The 21,285-nt window shown below is 38.0% G+C and overlaps 1 protein-coding gene across 1 annotated transcript in view; it reads right to left on the bottom strand.

Annotated features, from left to right (window-relative positions):
* LOC114049690 (Golgi resident protein GCP60-like) overlaps window positions 1-15,962 on the bottom strand; it is a 41,858-nt gene extending 25,896 nt beyond the window's left edge. The window contains exon 1 of the mRNA XM_027871020.1: window positions 15,619-15,962. Within this exon, the coding sequence (XP_027726821.1) occupies window positions 15,619-15,931 (313 nt within the window). The 5' untranslated portion in view covers window positions 15,932-15,962. The remainder of the gene's footprint in view (window positions 1-15,618) is intronic.
* Between the last annotated feature and the right edge of the window lie 5,323 nt (window positions 15,963-21,285).

Raw genomic sequence — 21,285 nt, 5'->3', positions numbered from 1 at the left:
GTGCATAGATTTGTATATATTGTACTGAGGCTGAAACTATATTTGGAATATATTTCAATTCAATTAACATCCTGACCCCCCCCCCACCCCACACACAAAATGACAGGCTGGAAAAATGTAGGGAGTAACTAGATTTTAAATGGAAATAAACCAAACAAACAGGAATAAAAAGTCATAAATTTTTATATTCCACTTTTGGACTCCTCTCTACCCTCAACTCAACTGCCCAAGTACAGGACAAAGTAAACTCGACAACTGTTGGAGAGAAAGACTTGGAAATTTAAAACAGGCTATTAGCCCAATATGGCAGAAGTTAATAGTGCATTATGGCTGCCAAAAAGGATGATCTTCATTTTGGCTGCATTAATGGAAGCATAAAGGCTATAACAATCTCTCTATTCCCCGTTTTATTCAAACCACATCTGAAATAATGTCCTTAGTTCTGGAAGTCACATTTTAAAAGGAACACTAACAATGGAAGTAGAACCAGAAGGGTGACTGCAATTTTAAGAGGCCTCAAAGTATTATCACATGAGTAACAGTTGAAGAAACTAGAGATTTCATTTGTAGGGTAAAAGATATGATAGATATGATATCATCATTATCTTCAAATATCTGAAGGGTTAACATGGACAAAAGATTAGATATGCTGTGTGGTAAAATTTATATCAATGTGTTACATAAAGGCTTTAACTAATATTAAGGAAAAATATTCTAATGCTTAAGCTAGTCAAAAATGAAATTACTGTCTGATGAGGTAGTAAGCTTCTTGTCACTAAAGTTATTTAGCAGTGGAATGATCATCTGTCCAACATATTAATAACTCACATTTTATATAAAAGCCTTTCCCTCATAACCCCATAAGGTACTTACTAAAAGCATTCTTATCCCCATCTTACAGATAAGAAAATTGAGACTTAAAGAAATTAAATGACTTGCCCAAGGTCACAAATTAGTGGGCCAGGATTCAAACTCAAGTCTCTACTGACTCCAGTCCCAGAGCTCTTCCCACTATATCATGCCGCTGATTCATATCCTCGGTACAGGATGAACACCACTGAAGACCCTTGTAATTCTAGGGATCCCATGATTACATGAATTTTAAAATGTAATGAATGAAACTTCAGAGTTTACATGTCACATTTCTAAAAAGCTGACTATTTTTCAAGTTAATAGTCAAAATCTGACTATTTAATAGCTTATGTCTTGAATCAAGAATTTCTCTACACTTGAGGCAGTCCTCACCTGCCCATGTATAAACCCAGTTAGGCGGCACAGTGGATGGATAGAGTGCTGGCCCCGGAGTCAGGAGGATCTGAGTCCAAATCCAACCTCAGATATGTACCAGCTGTGTGACCCTGGGCTTAACTTAACCCTGTCAGCCTCAGCTTCATCATCTGTAAGATGAGCTGGAGAAGGAAATAGCAAACCACTCCAGTATCTTTGCCAAGAAAAGCCCAAATGGGGTCACAAAGAGTCGGACACAACTAAACAACAACAACACCCATTTGCAAACGTGACAGTTAAAAGGCCTTACTTGACATGTGGATATAAGAATAAACTAAACTAATATGGTAGTTTCAGCTTTTTACAGCTTTAAGAGGGCATCCAGCTTGCAAAGACAAGATAAAATACTTGATACAATATTAAGTATCATGAACTGCTATACTCAAAACTTACTCATTCCAACCATTACAGTTACCTTTAACTATTTTTTCTATTCTGTCAATTAAAAGTAAAACCAAAACTGGACCAAAGAAATCCTAACCAACCTCTTTCTATTCTGTGAAAGGGACGCAGAGGCAATCTTTACCAAACCAATGTGTACTTTAAGCAAATAAGTAAGGAATACTAATTACCAGCAAGTTTCAATGGCACATTCTATTACATTAAATTTTTATTTTTTCCCTAAAATGTTCAAAGGGGAAAAAAGTACTATATATATTTTTGTTTATTTCACCCACATGCAAAATGTACCTAAAAAAATTTAATGGCAAAAGAAAATGTTCATGTAAAACAACTCCAGGACACAATTTTATGCATGAAGAACTACTTTAAAATCTCTATTAGCCTCAGATTACAATGGTGGTCTCTAATTGGTCATCTTATTCATACTGAAAAGAAAACTGGCAAGTCAAAACTTCAGTTGTTGTATTACAGCTAGGATTAACTTTCCTACTTTATACTTCCACAGTCAACAGGAAGGATGAAAGCTACACCTTATAGTCATATGCAGCATGTTATAGTTTTCAAAAGTTTTTCCCAACCATGATCTCATTTAAGATTTTCATACTGATGGGCATTGTTTGCACTTATAAAAGCTCATTGAGAGCCTAGAAAGCCAGGATGAGGCCCCCTCCTTGACCTTTCAGCTTCCAGGCTCTTTGCACTATACTATGCTACCTTGAAAGATGGAGAGAAACACTAATAAAATTAGAGTTGGATGGGACCTTTGAACTCATCTAATCTAATCCTCCCATTTTATAAATGAAGGAACTGAGAGGCTGTGAACATGTGAATTTTCAAAACAATTCTCTAAAGTCTCACATAGTAAAGTGGCTGACAATGTCACTTTCTCACATCCACCTATAATGTACATATGCTTATGTTTCTATAAAGAGGCTTGATAGCATTAAAATATTTAAAAGGTATTTTAAAGATCAATATTTCTAATGATAAAACCACAGAAGAGTACAACATAAAGCACTGAACTCAGCACTACAGACCCCAACAATCATCTGCACTAAATTAGACACTACCAAAAAACAAAACAGGAAAATGAGTAACAGGATATGGGTAAGAATGTAGCACAACTCTGAAAACACCCAAAGGAAGCCCTGTTGGTAATCCTGCAAAGACAACAACATGAACGCCATCTTAGTACTGGGATACTGCCTAAAACTGAAACAAAACCTTAGCTTAATGAGAATGGCATTAGTTTAAGAATATAAAACTATAGAAGCATGTAACAAAGGCAACACTCACAGAAACCTATCAATAGTTTTGATATTTGATGTCAAGGTAATTTCATGAAAAACTAAATGAATCTGCCACTAAAAATGATTAACTTACAAGATCCAGATATTCTTTCTTTTAGGGAGAGGTTGACATTTTAACACTTCGTTCCCTATTACCATAAAAGTAACAGGAGAGGCAGTGAGGGACAGTCAAAAAGAGTCGTCTGGGTTCACATTCCACCTCAGACACTTAGGGGTTCGTGGGCAATTTTCATCTTATTTGAGCCTCCTTTTCCTCATCTATAAAATGAGGACAATCCAAGCTGCAGCAGCTACTTACTTGCCTCTAACACTTAGTACCTAGGTGACTTCAAGCAAATCACTTCACATCCCTGGACCTCAGTTTCCTCATCTGTAAAATGAAGGCACTGGGCCAGATAACCTTTGAGTCCTTTCCAGATCTAGATCGATGTTTATTCCATAAGGCTGCTGTGAAAATGAAATGAAAAGAAAAGCTCCACGTAGATGAAGTGTCTTGCAAACCTCAAAGCACCAAGCAAATGATCTCTATTACTTAGTGCACAAAACTTGAAGGGCCAAAAACAGGTAAAATTTCGATTCAATTTTTTTAAAGTGAAAATTATTGATGAGATGGCTCTAACAGATCAGATCCCTGAAAAGCCCATCCAATTACAGTGCTTTCAATTACTGCTGAGCATAATACCTAACGCTTTGTAAACCTCAAAGAAAACAGAAATATATGTTATTATAACCCTACCACCATGCCATGAACATAGATACTTATTGTTACTGAAATTGAACTAGAAAAAAAAATAGTGTCATACAAATTTACTACTCAGAGGGATTGGGACTGGAAATAACAATAACAATAACAACAACTTTTATATAGCACCAACTATGTGCCAGGTACTATGCTAAGCACTTTACTATCTCTTTTGATCCTCACAAAAACTCTAAGAAATAGGTGCTATTATTAATCTCATTTTACATGTGAGGAAACTGAGGCAAACAGAGGTTAAGTGACTTGTCCAGGGTCACAAAGCTACTAAATGTCAGGCTGCATTTGAACTCAGATCTTCCTGATTCCAGGTCCAGCACTCCATCTACTGCACCATCTAGCTTAACCCTGACTTGTTCTTTTCACTGGCACAGGAATTCAAGGATGAGTAAACTGCCTCCGAAACACAAAAATACAGCATTTTAAAATTCTTTCTTAGGTCTAAGTTACAAAATGTAAAGAAAACTCACTCTCCTTTACTTCATCCTTCCCAGTCCTCCTTAATTTTAGTGACTTCCCTCTAAAACTACACCCTATTTTATTACACACACACGCACACACATCTTGTTTGTACATAACTGTGTGTATGTTATCTCCCTCCATTAGACCATGAGCTCCTTGAGAGTAGGGACTGTTGTTTGTCCTTTTCGGTATCTCCAAGATCTTGAAAGTAATCTACTGAATATATTACATACTTTAAGAAAAATAAAGCAAGCTACACATATTAAATATTTGTGATTTCATACGTGGAAATGTTCTCTCTAGGAAGCGTCAAATTCAGAATAAAAAATAAAATTTAAAAATTTATCTTAACACAATCACACTAAAGATTCCTCTCAAAATAATAAAGTGCACCTGTGATCTCAATAATTTGGATGTTCCCTCCAATGATGTTGCATTGCTCTCCCGTTAAGTTCATTGTGTGGGAGCCCACCCAATCAACTAAAAGCCTTCCTCAATCTCTCCTGACATCCTACACAAAGATGTCAGTGAAGCACTAGTGCTGTTCACTCATCATCCCTCACCCTCCCAATGTGACCACATCACCTCCTTTTCTGATCATACATTTTCCTGAAGACATCCTTCATTTACTTTGATAGTTCTATTAACTTCCCCATATATGTTGTGCCCTGCTTGTGCCTGCCATGTTTACTGTCATTTGTGTGCCGGTCACTATTTTTATTTCTTCAACAACTGTAGAGTCCCACATCTTTCAGCCATAAAATACAGACAGAATAATACTAAAAATAGAGGCCTTTATAGAAGTTTGAGATCAGTTAAAGTGTTTGCTATTTCCTAGAGATGAAACACCCCACTCTCTCCTTTTAATGCACCATCACTGTGGTGAACATCTTTTATCATTATGCACATTCAAAAATCTGTTTCCTACTAATCCTCTCATGGAAGATACCATTGATAAATGCATAGATGAACCTCAAAAATTTTGCATAGAAGATATATATATATCTATATTATATATATCTATATTATATATATACATATATACATATATGATTAATGGTTTTTTCTCAGCTGTCCAATATTTTTTTTTCCACATCTTTGGTGTCTTCTCTTTCAGACAGCTATAGAATCAATACTCAAAATTATGTAATCTCCAAAATGGATTTTCTACATATACTAGGATTAATCCATACGCTTTTCTGGTCCTTACTGCCTTCAATACCATTTCTAAATTCAGAAGCTAAGTATACCTAGGCCCGTGATGTTACAGTGTTTAGTGTTGTGGCTTGAAACATCATCAAAGGTGAAAATTTTGTCATAAATCCTTTTCCATTTCTCTTATTGTCCTCTTTCCATTCTCATTCTGATTTTGCTTAATTGAGGACAACATCAATTTTTTTTAAACTAGTTTTGCTCCACCATTGCTTGTCTCTGCTTTATAAGGGTATACTACTCATAATCTTCCATTACCATCTCCCTATGATTTTACAAATGAGTTTATGTTCTAAACCAGTATTACCCAACGGCTGCCATTTATATCTGCTTAACAAATAAACTCAAATTGAAGTTATGGAATATAAATTTGTAGTGGACCCAGTCAGAAGTTGTGTGATTTTCTCCATCTTCATTCAGTAGCACACATGTAGGTGTGAAGGTGATGAATGGTGAAAATGCTCCAAGGGTGAGGCTTGGCTGGGTTTAATCAGTGACATAAGGGGGATAGGGATTCAATGAGGGATACCATATAGAGCTGAATTGGTTGACCTAAGAGTTAAGACAAACAGAAGAGGAAAAGTGGCCAGTGCAGACAGGAAAACTGAGGAGTTAAGGGATTGTAGGTCACTGTGAGGATGAAGAGTAGGTTTATGTAAGGCAAGGCAGAGGGAGAGATGAAAAGACAATATGTAAATGGCTGGATAAGTGAATTTCAAAATTCTTGAACATGGGTATGGTACATATGTGGATGTCAAGATCAAGAGTGTGACCATAATGGTGTGTGTCTGAGGTGGGACAAAAGAGTAACTCATGGGAAGTGAGTAGATTGAAGAACTCAGTGGTTAGGGTACTTGAGGGAGAATCAATATGTATGCTGAAGTCCCCTAGTATGAAGGCAGGCACTGAAGAGGAGAGAAAAACTGTAAGCCAGGTATCAAATTCATTGAGGGATCTATAGACAATAGCAACTAGAATTTTGATAGGGTGGTAGATATGAATAGCATGAACCTCAGAGGAGGAGAGGTTAGTGAACAATGGAGAAAGGGGGAAAACCTGGAAGGGGCGGTGGGGAGCAAGGAGTATTTCAATTTGCGCAGCCTGAAGCATTGATCTGAGAAGAATGAGTGAAAGTGAGCCAGTACTGGAAAGGGAGGCTATCATGGATTATTATTCTTTCTTCTGGCTTTTCCCCAATTTTGATTTCTACTCTAACAAGTCAAGGATCTAATCTATGTACATAGACAGTTGGCTCAAGCAATGACTCCCACATCAATGATGAGTCTTTTCTAGTCCGTTAAAATACAATGAATTTCATTGTCTGTGATGGTATAGATTGCTCGCCATGCCTTCTTGTTTTCTCAAAGAAAGTATTCATGATGTAGGGATATGAGACTTCTATAAACCCTGTAAGTCTTTGACCTCTCTCATTCCTTACTCCCATCCTATGCTTTCCAATATACTTCCTCACTATATATTCCCAAGTTAAAAATCAAGTTATTACTATAATTTTTGACACTGGGTAGATTTGTCTTACGAGCAAAGCAAAACTAGTGTAGTTACTTTTTGTTAATATGTAGCTTCCTAAAAAGACTTTCCTCTCATTTTTATTGAATGTTATGAATAACTTCACTTTGCCTTTTACCTTAATTAACCCTACTGACAAGATGTCTTGCTATTTTACAGAACCACTAGAAAAAATTACTGCAGAATAGGTCAAAGATTTCAAAAATACAAAATTGACTGTTTTATTATGAAATACAACCAAAACAGCAACAATTTTCTGGGTCTCAACTTCATGACTGAAAAAATAATCACTCTTTAAAAGATTTGTTGTTGTTTTCATAAAGAATCTGAACGCAGATCTTTTGACCCAGCAATAGCATTTCTAGGGCAGTATCCCAAAGAGATCATACAAATGGGAAAAGGGCCCAAGTGTATAAAAAATATTTATAGCAGCTCTTTCTGTGGTGGCAAAGAAATGGAAATTGAAAAGATATCCATCAATTGGGGAATGACTAAACAAGTTGTGGTATATGAATGTAATGGAATATTATTGTGCTGTAAGAAACGATGAGCAGGCAGACTTCAGAAAAATCTGGAAAAATTTGTATGGACTGATGCTGGGTGAAGTGAGCAGAACCAGGAAAATGTTGTACACAGTAGCAGCCATGCTGTTCGATAACTAACTTTGATAGACTTAGCCCTTCTCAGGAATGCAAGGATCTAAGACATCTCTAAAAGTCTCAAGATGGAAAATGCTATCCACATCCAAAGAAAGAACTATGGAGTTTGAATGCAGATCGAAGCATACTATTTGCTTTCTTTTCTTCTTCTGTTTTGTTTTTTTTCCTCTTTCCTGTGGTTCCTTCTATTGGTTCTAATTCTTCCTTACAACATGAGTAACGTGAAAATATGTTTAGTAGGTATATACATAAAGCCGATATCAGATTGCGAGCCATCTTGGGGAGAGAAGTGGGGAGAAAGGGGGAGAAAAATTTAAAACCTAAAAGCTTATGGAAGTGATTGCTGATAAATCAAAATAAATTAATAAAAAAAATAATCTGAACACAGGCACTTAACTATTATTATCTTTTAGCCTCACACAAACAAAATTATGCTGCTGGAGATTTGAGAAAGTCATTATTAACATTAGAAATGAGATGTAATTCATAAGCAAAGGGAAAATTTTCCTTAATCATTTTTAGTCTCTTGATTTTAAAATCTAAGAAAAAGATTTATGAAAGTATACAAAGCCTACTCTGACTTATACACAGAGGAAAAAATGAAAACTTTCATTGACTCAGTCTTTAAAATGAAAACTTACTCTTGTTTATCCTGCAACACAATAATATCAAATACTACAGTCTTGATACCAAACTGCCAAAATAACACACAACGGCTTTTAAGAATCCATGTTCCAGGGGCAGCTAGGTGGTGCAGTGGATAGAGCACCAGCCCTGAAGTCAGGAGTACCTGAGTTCAAATCCGGCCTCAGACACATAACACTCACTAGCTGTGTGACTCTGGGCAAGTCATTTAAACCCAACTGCCTCACTGCCTCATAGATTACTTGGTCACTCCTAGATCTCTCCCATAGTCTTTCTGTATAAGGTCCATTTTGTATCCATTAAGATGCTGGGATTCTTATAATCTTGCCACTGCTGAGATTTTCACAATCTAGCCAATAGCCCACAGATGCTCAGATTCCTTAAGAGTCTAGCTAATATGGCGAATCTTCAATAAACCTTGTTTTTGGCTGGGAAAAAAAAAAAGAATCCATGTTCCACAACTGAAAGAACGAACTTAAGGATAGGACAATGGAATAAGGGAGGTAGTGAGGTGGCTCAGTAAATAGACTGCTGGAAGACGGGAGTTCAAAACTGACTTCAGATACTTAGTAGTTATGTGCCCCCGGGTAAGTCGCTTAACCCGTTTGCCTTAATCCACTGGAGAAAGAAATGGCAAACCACTCCAGTATTTTTACCATGAAAATTCCATGTGTGAAATAGTCCAGGGGGTCATGAAGACACAACTGAACAACAACAAAAATGGAGTGGGGTATGAAGAAAAATTAAAGTGTTTCCATGCCTGCTTAAAATATCTTCTAAATCAGGAGTTCTTACTCCTTTTTTATGTCATATATCCTTTGGCAGTTTGTGAAGCCTATGAACCCTTTTTCAGAATAATGTTTTAAATGCATAAAATAAAGTACACAAGATTTACAAAGGAAACTCTACTGAATTACAATTATCAAAATATTTTTAAAACCAAATTCAGAGACTTTAAAATCAGGTTACAAACCTGAATCTAAACTTTTAGCTAATTTAAATAATAAATAAAATTATAAGGACGCTTGAGCAAGTTCTTTTTTTGGGGGAGGGGGTGAGGCAATCAGGGTTAAGTGACTTGCCCAGGGTCACACAGCTAGTAAGTGTCAAGTGTCTGAGGTTGGATTTGAACTCAGGTTCTCCTGACTCCAAGGCCAGAGCTCTATCCACCGTGCCACTTAGCTGCCCCTTTAGCAAGTTCTTAAGGCTAACCTGGAGTTCTTTAAGAAAAAGTAGGAACATAAAAAGAATCAGAAGGCAACACTTTTGTTTTCTAGAAACATTAACAGATTTTTTTCTTTTTTATCCTAAGTTAGGTATATACCAGCTACTCACCAAGGAATATTTTTCCAAAGGATAAAAATATACCTTTGTGGTCGTGAACAGGAAAATACGTCCAGTAGTTTAATTAACAAAAGCACTCCTTCCTTACCCCCATCCATGTGACCCTGAATTAAGATGATGGCAGTGGGAATAGTAAAGAAGAAATGAGGGCTTCAGAGTAAGAAGTAAATTTTCAGCAAAAATGATGATCAATACTGAGATTTAATTCAGATTGTTTTACCTTAAAAAATAAAAAAACAAGCCTAAAAGGGCTTGGAAACAGCAAACAGGGCAAATGACAAATATGTCAAATTTTAGGCAGTTTTAGAGAAAATGTAAATATAAATGGGGGGGGGAGAATATACACTGTCATTTATTCAATGACCTATTCATATGGTAAATGAGGCCGACAGCATGCAATAGTGTCCTAAATGATTCAAGAGAGAGTTTCTAGGTTATATTCTTCATTAATTTGTTAGTGTAATGACTTTACACTTACAATAAAATTTCTGAAACATCTTCTATTTCAAGAATTTGACAGTAGTTATGTAATTATAGTTACCCAGCCAAAATTGTTCAAGTCTAGAATCCAGTGATCTGCTCCTACCTAAGGAGCAGCACAGGACATGGAAGGAACTTGGGTTCAAATTTTGATAACTAATTAACTGTGTGACCTTGGGCAAGTCATGATACCTCACTGAGCCTCAGTTTTTTCATCTTAAAAATGATAAGAGTAAACACTTATACTGCCAGCCTCAAAGGGCTGTTGTGAAGATGTTTTACAAACCTTAAACCACCACACATATGTGAGTATTACAAAAAAGTTTTTGAAGCCTCTTCTCTCTTAAAACAATGTGTACCAAGATTAAGAATAAAATATACAACTATTTCTGAGATAGTTTAAGGACAGTACTGCCAAAGGGAATGGAACAAAGGGCTTTTAAAATTCCTTGAAACTTCAATAATGTCTAGAAAAATTGAGTTAACCCCCCCAAAAAGAAATTTAAAATTAAATAAAATAAAAACTAAAAGCGCCCTAATACTGCACTGATATGAAAAACTACAATTGGATTTGGTGAAAGATTCCATTTTTAGAAAAATTATAGCTAAAAATTAAGGGTGATACTAAATTCTCACTACTAGCAATCAAAATACCTCTAAAGCAGATACTAAACTCTATAAACAAATCAAGATTAATAGAATCTTTATGATTTATGAGAATATTAACTTGTGCTGGTTCATTCACAAAGCAGCCATATTTTGGAAATAGACTTGAGATAACCTCCAAATAAGAAAAATCCTGGTTTCAAACGAATTAGATAAGAACTATCAAATTGGAACAATTATTTAAGGCAGAACTGGCCAGAGGCCTAGCTAAGTTTTCTGGTGATCTACACCTCTCCCTTGGCCCTCTTAATACCCACTCATTTAGCTAGCTGTATAGTTGTGTCTGAAGGGAGAAAAATAAGTGCAAGAAAATGAAAACCTCAAGTAACAGTTTCAAACAGCATCTGACCTTGGGAAAGAAAAATTACTTAAAGAATTTGCCTACACACATACTCTCTTCCTCAACCCCCCCATCACAACCCAATTTCCTATTCTCTAATGAAGTCTTTGGTTAAAAAAATAAATTCTTACAGATGTTTAAGGAAAGTCAAAGGAAAATAAAAACCTTAGGATTTCCACAAAACTATCTATTCTCTATTGGTAATAATAATTCTTAATAATTCGATCAGTTAACAGCAACTATCCTCAATATGATAGAAAAATCCATATAATTTCTGAGTTTAATAAATTTTAAATGATTCAGTTCAACTGATCAAGTCAACAAACATTTACTAAGTGTTTATTATGTGCTAGGCATTGTGCTAAGTAAGGGATGGGTCACACAAAAAGGCAAAAACAATCCTTGCTCTCAAGGAATTCATATTCTAATGTAGTACAAACAGTTATATAAGATATATACAATGTAAGTTCAAGGTAAAAAAGTTTTTCCAAATTCAGCTGCCTCTAATATATTAAATAAAAATTTATAGGAAATCAAGAATAGAAGTTTAGGCAAAATAGCAGTATCAAACTCTTGCTTGGAATCCGGGATTTTTTTGTGTGTATATTTCTCTGTGATTTCATCTAGAAAAATAGTCATTCTAACATTTATTAAGCAAAGACCCATACTATGCAGGAGAGGGTAGAAGCAGAGAAGAGGACAGATAAACAAGAGAGCCCTTATTTTCAAGAAGCTTACAATTTAGTAGGCAAGGGGTAAAAAGCAAGTGCAAATGAGTTATATGAAAAAGGATCACAAAAAAAAAAAAAAAAGCAAAGCAACTTCCGGATCACTGCTCCACAGCAAACAACGGCATTAAAACAGCCTTTTGTTTCCTTGAGAATTATAATTCCCAGTGCCCTTAGTTAAAAGAATCAGTCTGTAAAAGTATGATACCTAGTCAAACATTGTATTAATTGAAAACGAAACATCCCAGAGGATTAAATTAATTTGTTCCAGGGATAAGAAAATGGCCTGGCAAACTAATGTCTAACCAGTAACAAGATTCTATACTTCAGTTTTTTGCTGGTTGCACAGGCTTTTAAAACTCTGAAGGTTTCTTAGTCATAGAAAAATTTCAAATGCTTAGCAACACATTTTAAAACACATCCTTAAGTAGGAATCCTAAAAAGGATGCTCCACTACTCACATTTTCTTATTGCCATTTGAGAAATTGTCCAGCAAAGTCTGACATCAACCCAGATGGTTCCTATTAGTTTTTAATTATTCTGAATTTAAGATATTTTAGATTTTCCTCTCTTTTTCTATTCTACTTTGCATATAGAATGTTCTTTGTCAAATTCAAAATTTTTAAAGTGGAACTTTTTTTTTAAAAGAGGGAAAAAAACAGATATTTCAGACAAGTGACATTCAACTCTAAAATTGGACCCGGCTATAATTCCCTGGTGACCTTCATCTATCCCTCCATCCTCTAAACCTTCCCTTTAGACAGTTATAGCTTCTGAACTGTTAAAAATTATTCAAAAATATTTAATTTTCAATCCATGTAGTCTATTTCTTGTCCACCTAGAAATGATTTAGTATAATTACTTTATCCTACTGCCATCCCATAACTACAATCTACCTAATTAGTCTATAACTCTTAAAGATCACAACTTTTACTCCCCCTGTTCATCTTGATCCAAATAACAGGGGAAAAAAAAAAAGCTAATTCAACTCTACATTCTGTGTCTCCCTACTCTATTTAATTGAAATTTGTTTTAAAAAGAAAACATCTTTTGCTTACATTTAACTTTTTCAAATCTTCTTTCATCTGTACTCATTTCATCTTCATGCTAATTTGTGGTACAATAAGGTATAATCCCCCTCAGTGGACAGATATGCAAAAACACAGAGGATTAACAGGATTATAAAGCTAACTCCCAACAGTGGCAGGAGAACCTGGAGTAGAACTCAGATGACTGTACACAATTTTTCAAATAGGCTAAGCAATCATAATTTTCAAGGTCTATTTTCATTCTGTCAAGTAAAGGGAAGTATTTCATATCTCAAATCCATTGAGGAACAGCTAAACTTTTCGGAGCAAAATTCATATAACAATGATCTTGTCACAAATCCTGAGGGAAATTTCACCCTGCAATACTATTTTAGAAAAATGAATCAAAGCCCAAATAGTTTACTAGGTCAGCAAGCCAGGGAAAAAAACAAACTATGCTTGGTGACAAGGAAGGCAGTGATTCCATTATTCTACTTTTCCATTAATCCAATGTACATTTCTTCTGACCACTTTTGGTCCCTCCCTTTTATTTTTCAATTAAGCATTTGCTATTGTAAGCATCTTTGTAGCCAAATGATCCAGAAATGGAGGCCTTTAATCACTACTACACTGATTTCTTAATAAAAATACTTGGCATCAGCTTGAGGTGGCTTAAACTAGGAACTAAATGAACTCTACATATATCGGGTACCTTTTATTTCAAGGTATGAGATTTCTAGCACCAAGAATAAAGGTTCATACTTTCAGAAGACAGCTCTACTATCCAAGGTTAATTATCCATCCATGTGTTATCCAAGCATGGCATTACTTAATACAAGGGGAAATTATTCTACCAATTTTATTCCAATCTTGTCATATTCTATGGAGGCTGAAAACTTAAGATAGCAGGCAATAGCATTTTGAACTATACTGAGACCAACAGAGCTTTATGTAAATGAGGTTTACAAAGAGAGAGCAAGGCACAGTGGATAGAAGGCTTTAGGAAAATGTGAGCTCAAATTCTGACTCTGATACAAACTAATTGTATGACCCTAGACAAGTCATTTAACCTCTCAAGGCTCCTAGGCAACTAGGGTTATAAATTAGAGAAGTGCCTAATCTGCTTTGGTGGAGGGCTCTTCTATGTGCATTTCTATATACTGACAAAATCACTGGTCCCAGATCAAAGAAGTGCCTAGCCATCCTTATCAGTTTACTCCATAATTCAATTTACACACCTCAAGACAGTGTCTGGTACATAATAAAAACTTAAGAGATGCTTGCTGACTGACATTTATTAGGGCCTTATTACATGCAAAAACACTAAAAAATGAAGCCATGGAACACTGATCACTTAAGTCAAATGGGCTAAACCTATTTTCCATTTAAATTTCTCTAAGTTGTGTGATCCTCAAAGCACTGACCTCAGTTAACTATTACTGTGAATAAAGTAGAGACATAAAGGTCCAATGAATTTTAAATAGCTTGATCTAACTAGCAACCAAGTTAGTTAATAAGATAAGAAATGTCTGAACTAGTTTGCACAGTTAAAGTCATAGGCAGTTTAATGACACAAGATCTCCTTCACTTCTATTAAACATACATAATCTGCAAGGCACATTCTTCAGAAACTTCTTTTAAAGTATTTACTAAAACACATACATGGGAAACCAGTCAAGAGACCCGAGTCTGAATTCCACAACTGTCCTATACATTATGGAAGAGATTTTCAAGTATAGGTGAAACATGGCCAAGAGATCCCTTTCAACTCAAATGTGTAAGTAACTGTGTAATAATCATGAGGAAGTTAACAACCTCTCTCTCTGAGCCTCCGTTTCCTACTCTTTCTTTTTTAAAGGGCTGTTGTGAGGAAAGCACTTTTAAGTTATTACCCTAACTAGCAATAATCAAGTCTTACATCAAAATATTTTAAACCAGATTTTCACAAATAAATCAAGTTTGCTGTTTTACCTTTAACAATGTTATACACAGCTCCTTACCGTATCAACCACATGACTTTGTCAGAGGAAAGGATGTCACCACCAACAGACTAGCTCTATCATTCAATTTTCCCCTACCCAGCAGAAATCCACGACAGGCAGACAATGAACAACTAGTTGTTGGTTGGGGTGGAAAAACAGAAGTAATTTCAAGCACAGTAAAACAAATGGAATCCACATACTTTCAAGTTGGGGGAAAAATATTTTTAATAGTCCAGAAGTCACAAAGGCCTTAAGCAGAACATTCCTTTACCTCTGGGTGTGACAAACAGGAGGGGCTACAAGAAGTTTACTCAGGTGCTTCCTCCAGGGTGCCCTAAAGACACTCATAAACCACCAGGTAATCAAATGCAATTCCAGGTTAGGAATCTCCGAATTCCCGGGAGTTAGAAATAAGTTCAGGAAAAAGCTTCTCCCCTCCCCCCCCCAAAAAAGGAACAAAACGGTGTGCCTAGAGTATTGCCAAATGAAGTGAACAAAGTTTTTTGTGTTTTTTGTTTGTTTTTTGACTGGGGTAGAAATCAAACCTAGAACAGAACCCTAGGAAGAGAATGGGAGACCCGAGTATTAGAAAGTGCGCAGCAACAGCGGCCCGGAGAAACCTGAGAAGGCGAAGCTGGTCCACGGGGCAGAAGTTCGGTCAGTGGCCCGAGGAGCCCCGGGACAAGCCCTAGGGGGAAGGCGGGGGCCAGCCTCGGAGGCCAGAGGCTGCCCGAGCGCCGGGCTCCGATTGACTGAGAGGTAGGCGGGGCAGCCAAGGGCCCGGCTCACCTTTAAAGAAGCGGAGCGCGAGGGTGTACAGCTCCTCCAGGCCGAAGCCCCAGAACTCCTCCAGGCACAGAGAGTCGTCCGCTGCTGTCACTCGGGTCGGGGCCGGGGGCGCCACCAGGGCCGGGCCCTCGGCCGCCGCCTCCTTCTCCCCGGCCTCCCGCCGCCTCTCCGACGCCGACTCAGGCTCAGACCCCGCCGGAGGCTGCGGCACCAGCGGAGCCCCCTCGGCGCTAGGCCGCTCCTCCGGGTCCGGGCTCAGAGTGAGGCCGTCGATGGAGACTTCGAGCCGCTCCGCGCTCAGCACACCCGCCATCTCGGGCTGCGCCTCCTCTGCTGCGGACAGGCGGCGGCCACGTATCTACTTCCTGCTGCCCTCTAACCTCCGCCGGCCCAAAGCGGAACTTCCGGGAGGGGAAGTGGTAGGAAGGACAAGTCTGCGTTGCCCCGCCCAGGCTCCGCCCCTTCGGCCTCTCCTCTCCAGTCACTTTGGGAGGGCAGAACGCCCAGGAATATCCCTGATGGCGACCCGTAGTCTCACGTGGCAACTCTCTGTTTAGGTTCTTTCCGCGTGACTGCAACTGATTCTGATGCTTGGTATTTAAAGCCCTGCAGAACCGGGTCCCAACCCGTTCCAGCAGGCCTTTGCACAGGCTCACCCTCCGTATATAGGGTGCTTTTCCTTCCTTCTGGCTCTTGAAATCCCCAACTCCATTCAAGGCCTACCAAGATGCCAAGACTGCCAGCCTCAATTAGGCTCTTTCTGATCCCCCTAATTTAGTTACACCCCACATTAGCCTACAGGAAATTACTTTCTATTTACTTTATTGGCTGTGTACACAGTGTCCCCACCCAGCCCAGTAAACTGTATCCTTCGTGACTTTTAATTTTTTATCTTTCCCTAGTGCCAGGAACATTAATAAATGCTTGTTGATTTGAATTGCCACCAGACTCAGAAAGCGGCATTCCGTCTCCTCTGGGACCACCCTCATTTCTCTACCCCATGCTTTGCCTTCGACCCTGTGAATCCTTGCACTTCGTCAACAGGCATTTCTTCCTGTAGTATCTATTGTGTGCAGAGTCTGACCATTTTCCATTTCTTCCTACCTTCTGTCCTTTGGCAAACTCACCCATTTTGATGACTTGGCTTCCTCTTCTAAGTAGATGTCTCCCAAATCTATATTTTTGGCTCTACCCTCTGTTCTGAGCTCCAAAGCCATTTCATTTGTAAAATGAGGTTTCAGCTGGTCCAACTCTAGACCTGTGATACTAGGACCTCTAACTGCATACAGGGCTTGTCCTTGTTGTCCTGGCTTCACTTCAAAATAAACATGTCCAAACTGAGCTTATTTCTTCTAAACCTTTTCATCTCCTTAAGTTTCCTAATTCTTTTAATGGCATTGCTATCCTGGTCACTGAGACTAAGAAATTCAGAGTCATTTTCGATTCTTCCTTCTCCCCCACCTTCTTCACAACAGAGCCAAGACTAGGGGTGAGCAAGGAAGGCACAAAACAAACTGGGAGCAGGGATGAAAAAAAGGATACTTTTAATAATGCACCTATTCTTAATGACAGAAAATTCAGATCTTTGTGGTACATCCCCCAAGAATGCTTCAGCCTTGGAATACACACTTCGTCAGTACCCTCTGCCTTGGAGTCCATCACACTAAATGGAAGGTAGAAAGCCCCTCTCAGAACCTTCATTTAAGGAGGATGCCCGGGCCATCTATCGCATCATTTTCTATTCTGCTGTCTCGTTTAGACTTCTTCATCGTGCTTCTACAGGGGTACCTTCCCTCCTGCCCTCACCTTTTCTTTTGTGTGTTTTCTTCCTCCATTAGATTGTAAGCTCCTTGAGGGCAATGACAGTCTTTTTTGTATCTATATTTCCAGCTCTTAGCACAGTGCCTGGCATATAGTAAGTACTTAATAAATGTTTATCAACTATTGTTCATTGACACAGATATTCTATAATAAGTCAAATTGAATGTGTTGCTATGATTGTTTAAAAGCTTCTATGGAGCAGTAACCCACCAGAGTATAATATTCAAATGTAGCATAACCTTGGCTCAGTGCCATAACTGATCAATGGTCAAATCTTTGTTGATTCTACTTCCAATTTTACCTCTTGTATCCTTCCATTTTTCCATTTCTACTAGTACCCTGAAACTGAACCTCATTATATCTGACCTGAATTATGGATCAATCAGTAAGCATTTATTAAGTGCCTAATAATGTACAAGGCACCAGGGATACAAGAACAAAAATGAAACAGTCCTCACTCTCAAGGAACTCACATTCTAATGAGGGAAACAATATGTGAATAACTAGGCACATGCAAGATATAAAAAGAGTGGATGGAATGGAATCTGAAAGAGGACAGGACTGAGAGATAGGAAGGCAAAGAGATTGGGAAAGGCCTGTAGATGGTGGGACTTGAGCTGAAGTGTGAAGGGGAGAATGGTGGAGGTGAGAGAACAAAGCATTCCAGCATAAGGGACAACCAATGCAAAGATACAGAAACCAAAAATAAAGAGTCTTGTGCAAGGAACAGCAAATAGGATAATGCGACTAAATTGAAGAGTACACAGAAGGGAAGTGTAAGAAGACTGGAAAAGTAGTAAGAGGCCAGGTTATGAAGAGCTTTAAATGCCAAAGATAGGAGTTTATATTTGATCATTGAGGTAATAGGAAACTACTGGAGCTAATTGAGCGGGGTGAACTGATAGGTCTTGTTAACAAGATTTTTACTGGAACCAGTCTCTAACCTGAGAGCCGCACAAAGCAGGCCTAGAGGTGGGAGTGCCAGTAACCAAGGAGTTTAATTAATCAGTTTCAGAGTGAGGAATGTCCCCTTTGCTTAAGTAAAAGCACAGGTTATGTATTTAAATCACAACTGGGGAAGAATGGAGGAAAGTGGATTACAAACAATCATTTAGTGGTTTCCCACAAGAAACCCCTGAGTCCCACAGTGCAACAATTCTGGAGTCAAGTCTTTGGGGGTTGTGACTACCTCCCCTAAAGTACAGAACCAGAGTTCTGTGATGAGAACAGGTTCTACAATCTTTGATTCGCTTCACTTCAGGTACGAAGGCAGAAGGATGCCAGTGATTGTGAGCCTTGTCAAGGTTTGATTGATCAGTTCAAGCTGCATTGTGAGTCTGTCTCACAAGCTAGAAAAGGCAGCTCATGAGAAAACTAAATTATTAGTAAATTCATTACACATAGCATATCAAATAATATGAAAATTTTAAATTCCTTTCTCATTCTATACTCCCAAGACATCAATAAAAGGGGAAAAGGACCTATTTGTATAAAAATGTTTATAGCAACTCTTGTTGTGGTGGCTAAGAATTGGAAATGGAGAGGATGCTCATCAATTGAGGAATGCCTAAGCAAGCTGTGGTATATAATTGTGATGGAATATTATTGTGCTATAAGAAATGACAAGCAGGATGATTTCAGAAAAACCTGGAAAGACTTATATGAACTGATGCAAAGTGAAGTAAGCAGAGCCAGGAGAATGTTGTGCACAGTAACAGCAATATTGTACAATGGTCAACTGTGAATGACTTAGCTCTTCTCAGCAATACAATGATCCAAGACAATCTCAAAGGATTCATGAAGAAGCAGGCTATCTGCCTCCAGAGAAAGAACTGATGCTGTCTGAATATAGACTGAAGTATGTTATTTTTCACTTTCTTTTTTTATTCATTCTTTTTTTTATTCAAGTCTTCTTGTACAAAATGACTAATATGGAAATGTTTTATATGATTGCCCATGTATAACCCATATCTGATTGCTTACTGTCTCAGGGAGAGGGGAGAGGAAGGACTGAAGGAGGGATGGAATTTGAGATTCAAAACTTAAAAAAATGTTTTAAAATTATTTTAACATGTAATTGGGGAAAAATAAAATATATTAAAAATTGAGCAGAGCAATGACATGCTTTAGAAAAATCACAGTGGTGGTTGAGTGAAAGGTGAATTAGAGTGAGGAAAGACTTAAGGCAGAAAGATCAGTTAGAAAGCTAGTGCCATAGTCCAGGAGAGAAGGGCAAAGGGCCTGACTTAAGGCTGTGGCTGTGTAAATAAAAAGAAGTGGATATATACAAGAGATGGTGTGAAGGTAGAAACAAAAAGACTTGCAGACTTAAACAAACAGCTTAGATGTGTTTAATCAGTGCCATAGAGCATTTGAAAATAAACTGAGGTTTCAAGCCTAGGCTTCTGGGAGGATAGTGGTGCTCTTAGGGCAGTTAACAAAAGGGGAAGGTTTTGAGGGAAAGATAATAAACCCTGTTTTGAACATATTGAGTTTGAGATGCCTATTGGACAACCACTTCAAGATGTCCGAAAGGTACAGTGCTGTATACATATCAGCACTGTAACTCAGGAGAGAGAAAGGGCTCCATGTAGATCTGGGAATCATCTTCATAGAGATGACAATTGAACCTATGGGAGTGATGAGATCATCAAGTAAGATAGTTTAACAAAAAGAGAAGACCCTGGACAGAGCCTTGGAGGACACCTATGATTAGTGGCTATAATATGGATAAAAAACCTGCAATTGAGACAGAGAAGAGGTAGCAGGAAAACCAGAGGAGAGCAATATTGTGAAAACCGAGAGAGGAGAAAATGTCCAAGACATCTACAGCATCAAATGCATCAGCTAAGTCTAAAGCTGAAGTGATGGATATTACAGTTGCTGTTAAGGGGGTATGTCCAGCAGACCAGAGGGACAGCTTGGAATCAGAGAACTCACCCAGTACTGTATGTCATGCCCAATGAGTTGCTAGCCAAGTACATTATGAATCACTGAATCAACTCAGCTTAGCAACAGAAGCATCTGTTCAACACAGAAATACATTCAAATTCATTAAAGAATTTTTATGTACAGTTCCTAAGACAGAAAGAGGACAATAAAGTTTCTAGGTCAGAGTTGTGAGTTTTCCTGGACGTATGGGTTTTCCTTATTTATGTGCTTTTCTGATGGGTTTCTGTATGCCCACTCTTCCCCACAGACACCAAGTACATTGGTGGGAGAGTGTGACTCAGGTATATGTGTGGACTGTGATATATTTATTAATCTTGCATTTGCCTTATAAGTGCCTATGATATTATTGCTTTTGCCTTATTGTTAAATAAGCGGTTATATTTATGATCAAATGTATCATCTTTTTGAATGACTAGGATTGTGTAAATTGAAGCTTACTAGTGGGGTTTCTTGAAAGCTATAGCAATGAGTAGGAATATCATTCCTCACAACAGGGTTATCTCTAGAACTCTGAATTTGGGTGTAGCTGCCCAGTGGTGGTCTGAGACCTAAAGCATGAAAGTAGGTTGAAGTGAGCAAGCCAGCCCAAAGGAAGAATATTAAAGTTGTGCTACATACCTGTTGCTGTTACTCAAAGTTAAGGTGAGGTCTTCGACTGAGGAAACCCAACTCTGTACCAGGAAGAGGGTCAAAAGTCAAGACCAAGATTAAAAAGGCACAAACTTGCTGGGATGACCTTACTCTCCATCTCCTGTTCATGTTACATCAGGCCCAGAACCAAAGACCCAAGGAAGTAGAAATAGAGAGGCTTTTTGCCAGTCACAGAGTAAGGGTCTCTATTTTTTCTGAAAAGAAATAATACTACCCCAGGTGAATACTGAAGCTGTGCCTGGA

Source organism: Vombatus ursinus, unplaced genomic scaffold (assembly GCF_900497805.2).
Source record: "Vombatus ursinus unplaced genomic scaffold, bare-nosed wombat genome assembly UNPS02014798.1, whole genome shotgun sequence".
NCBI lineage: Eukaryota > Metazoa > Chordata > Mammalia > Diprotodontia > Vombatidae > Vombatus > Vombatus ursinus.
This window is presented reverse-complemented; position numbering and strand designations above follow the sequence as displayed.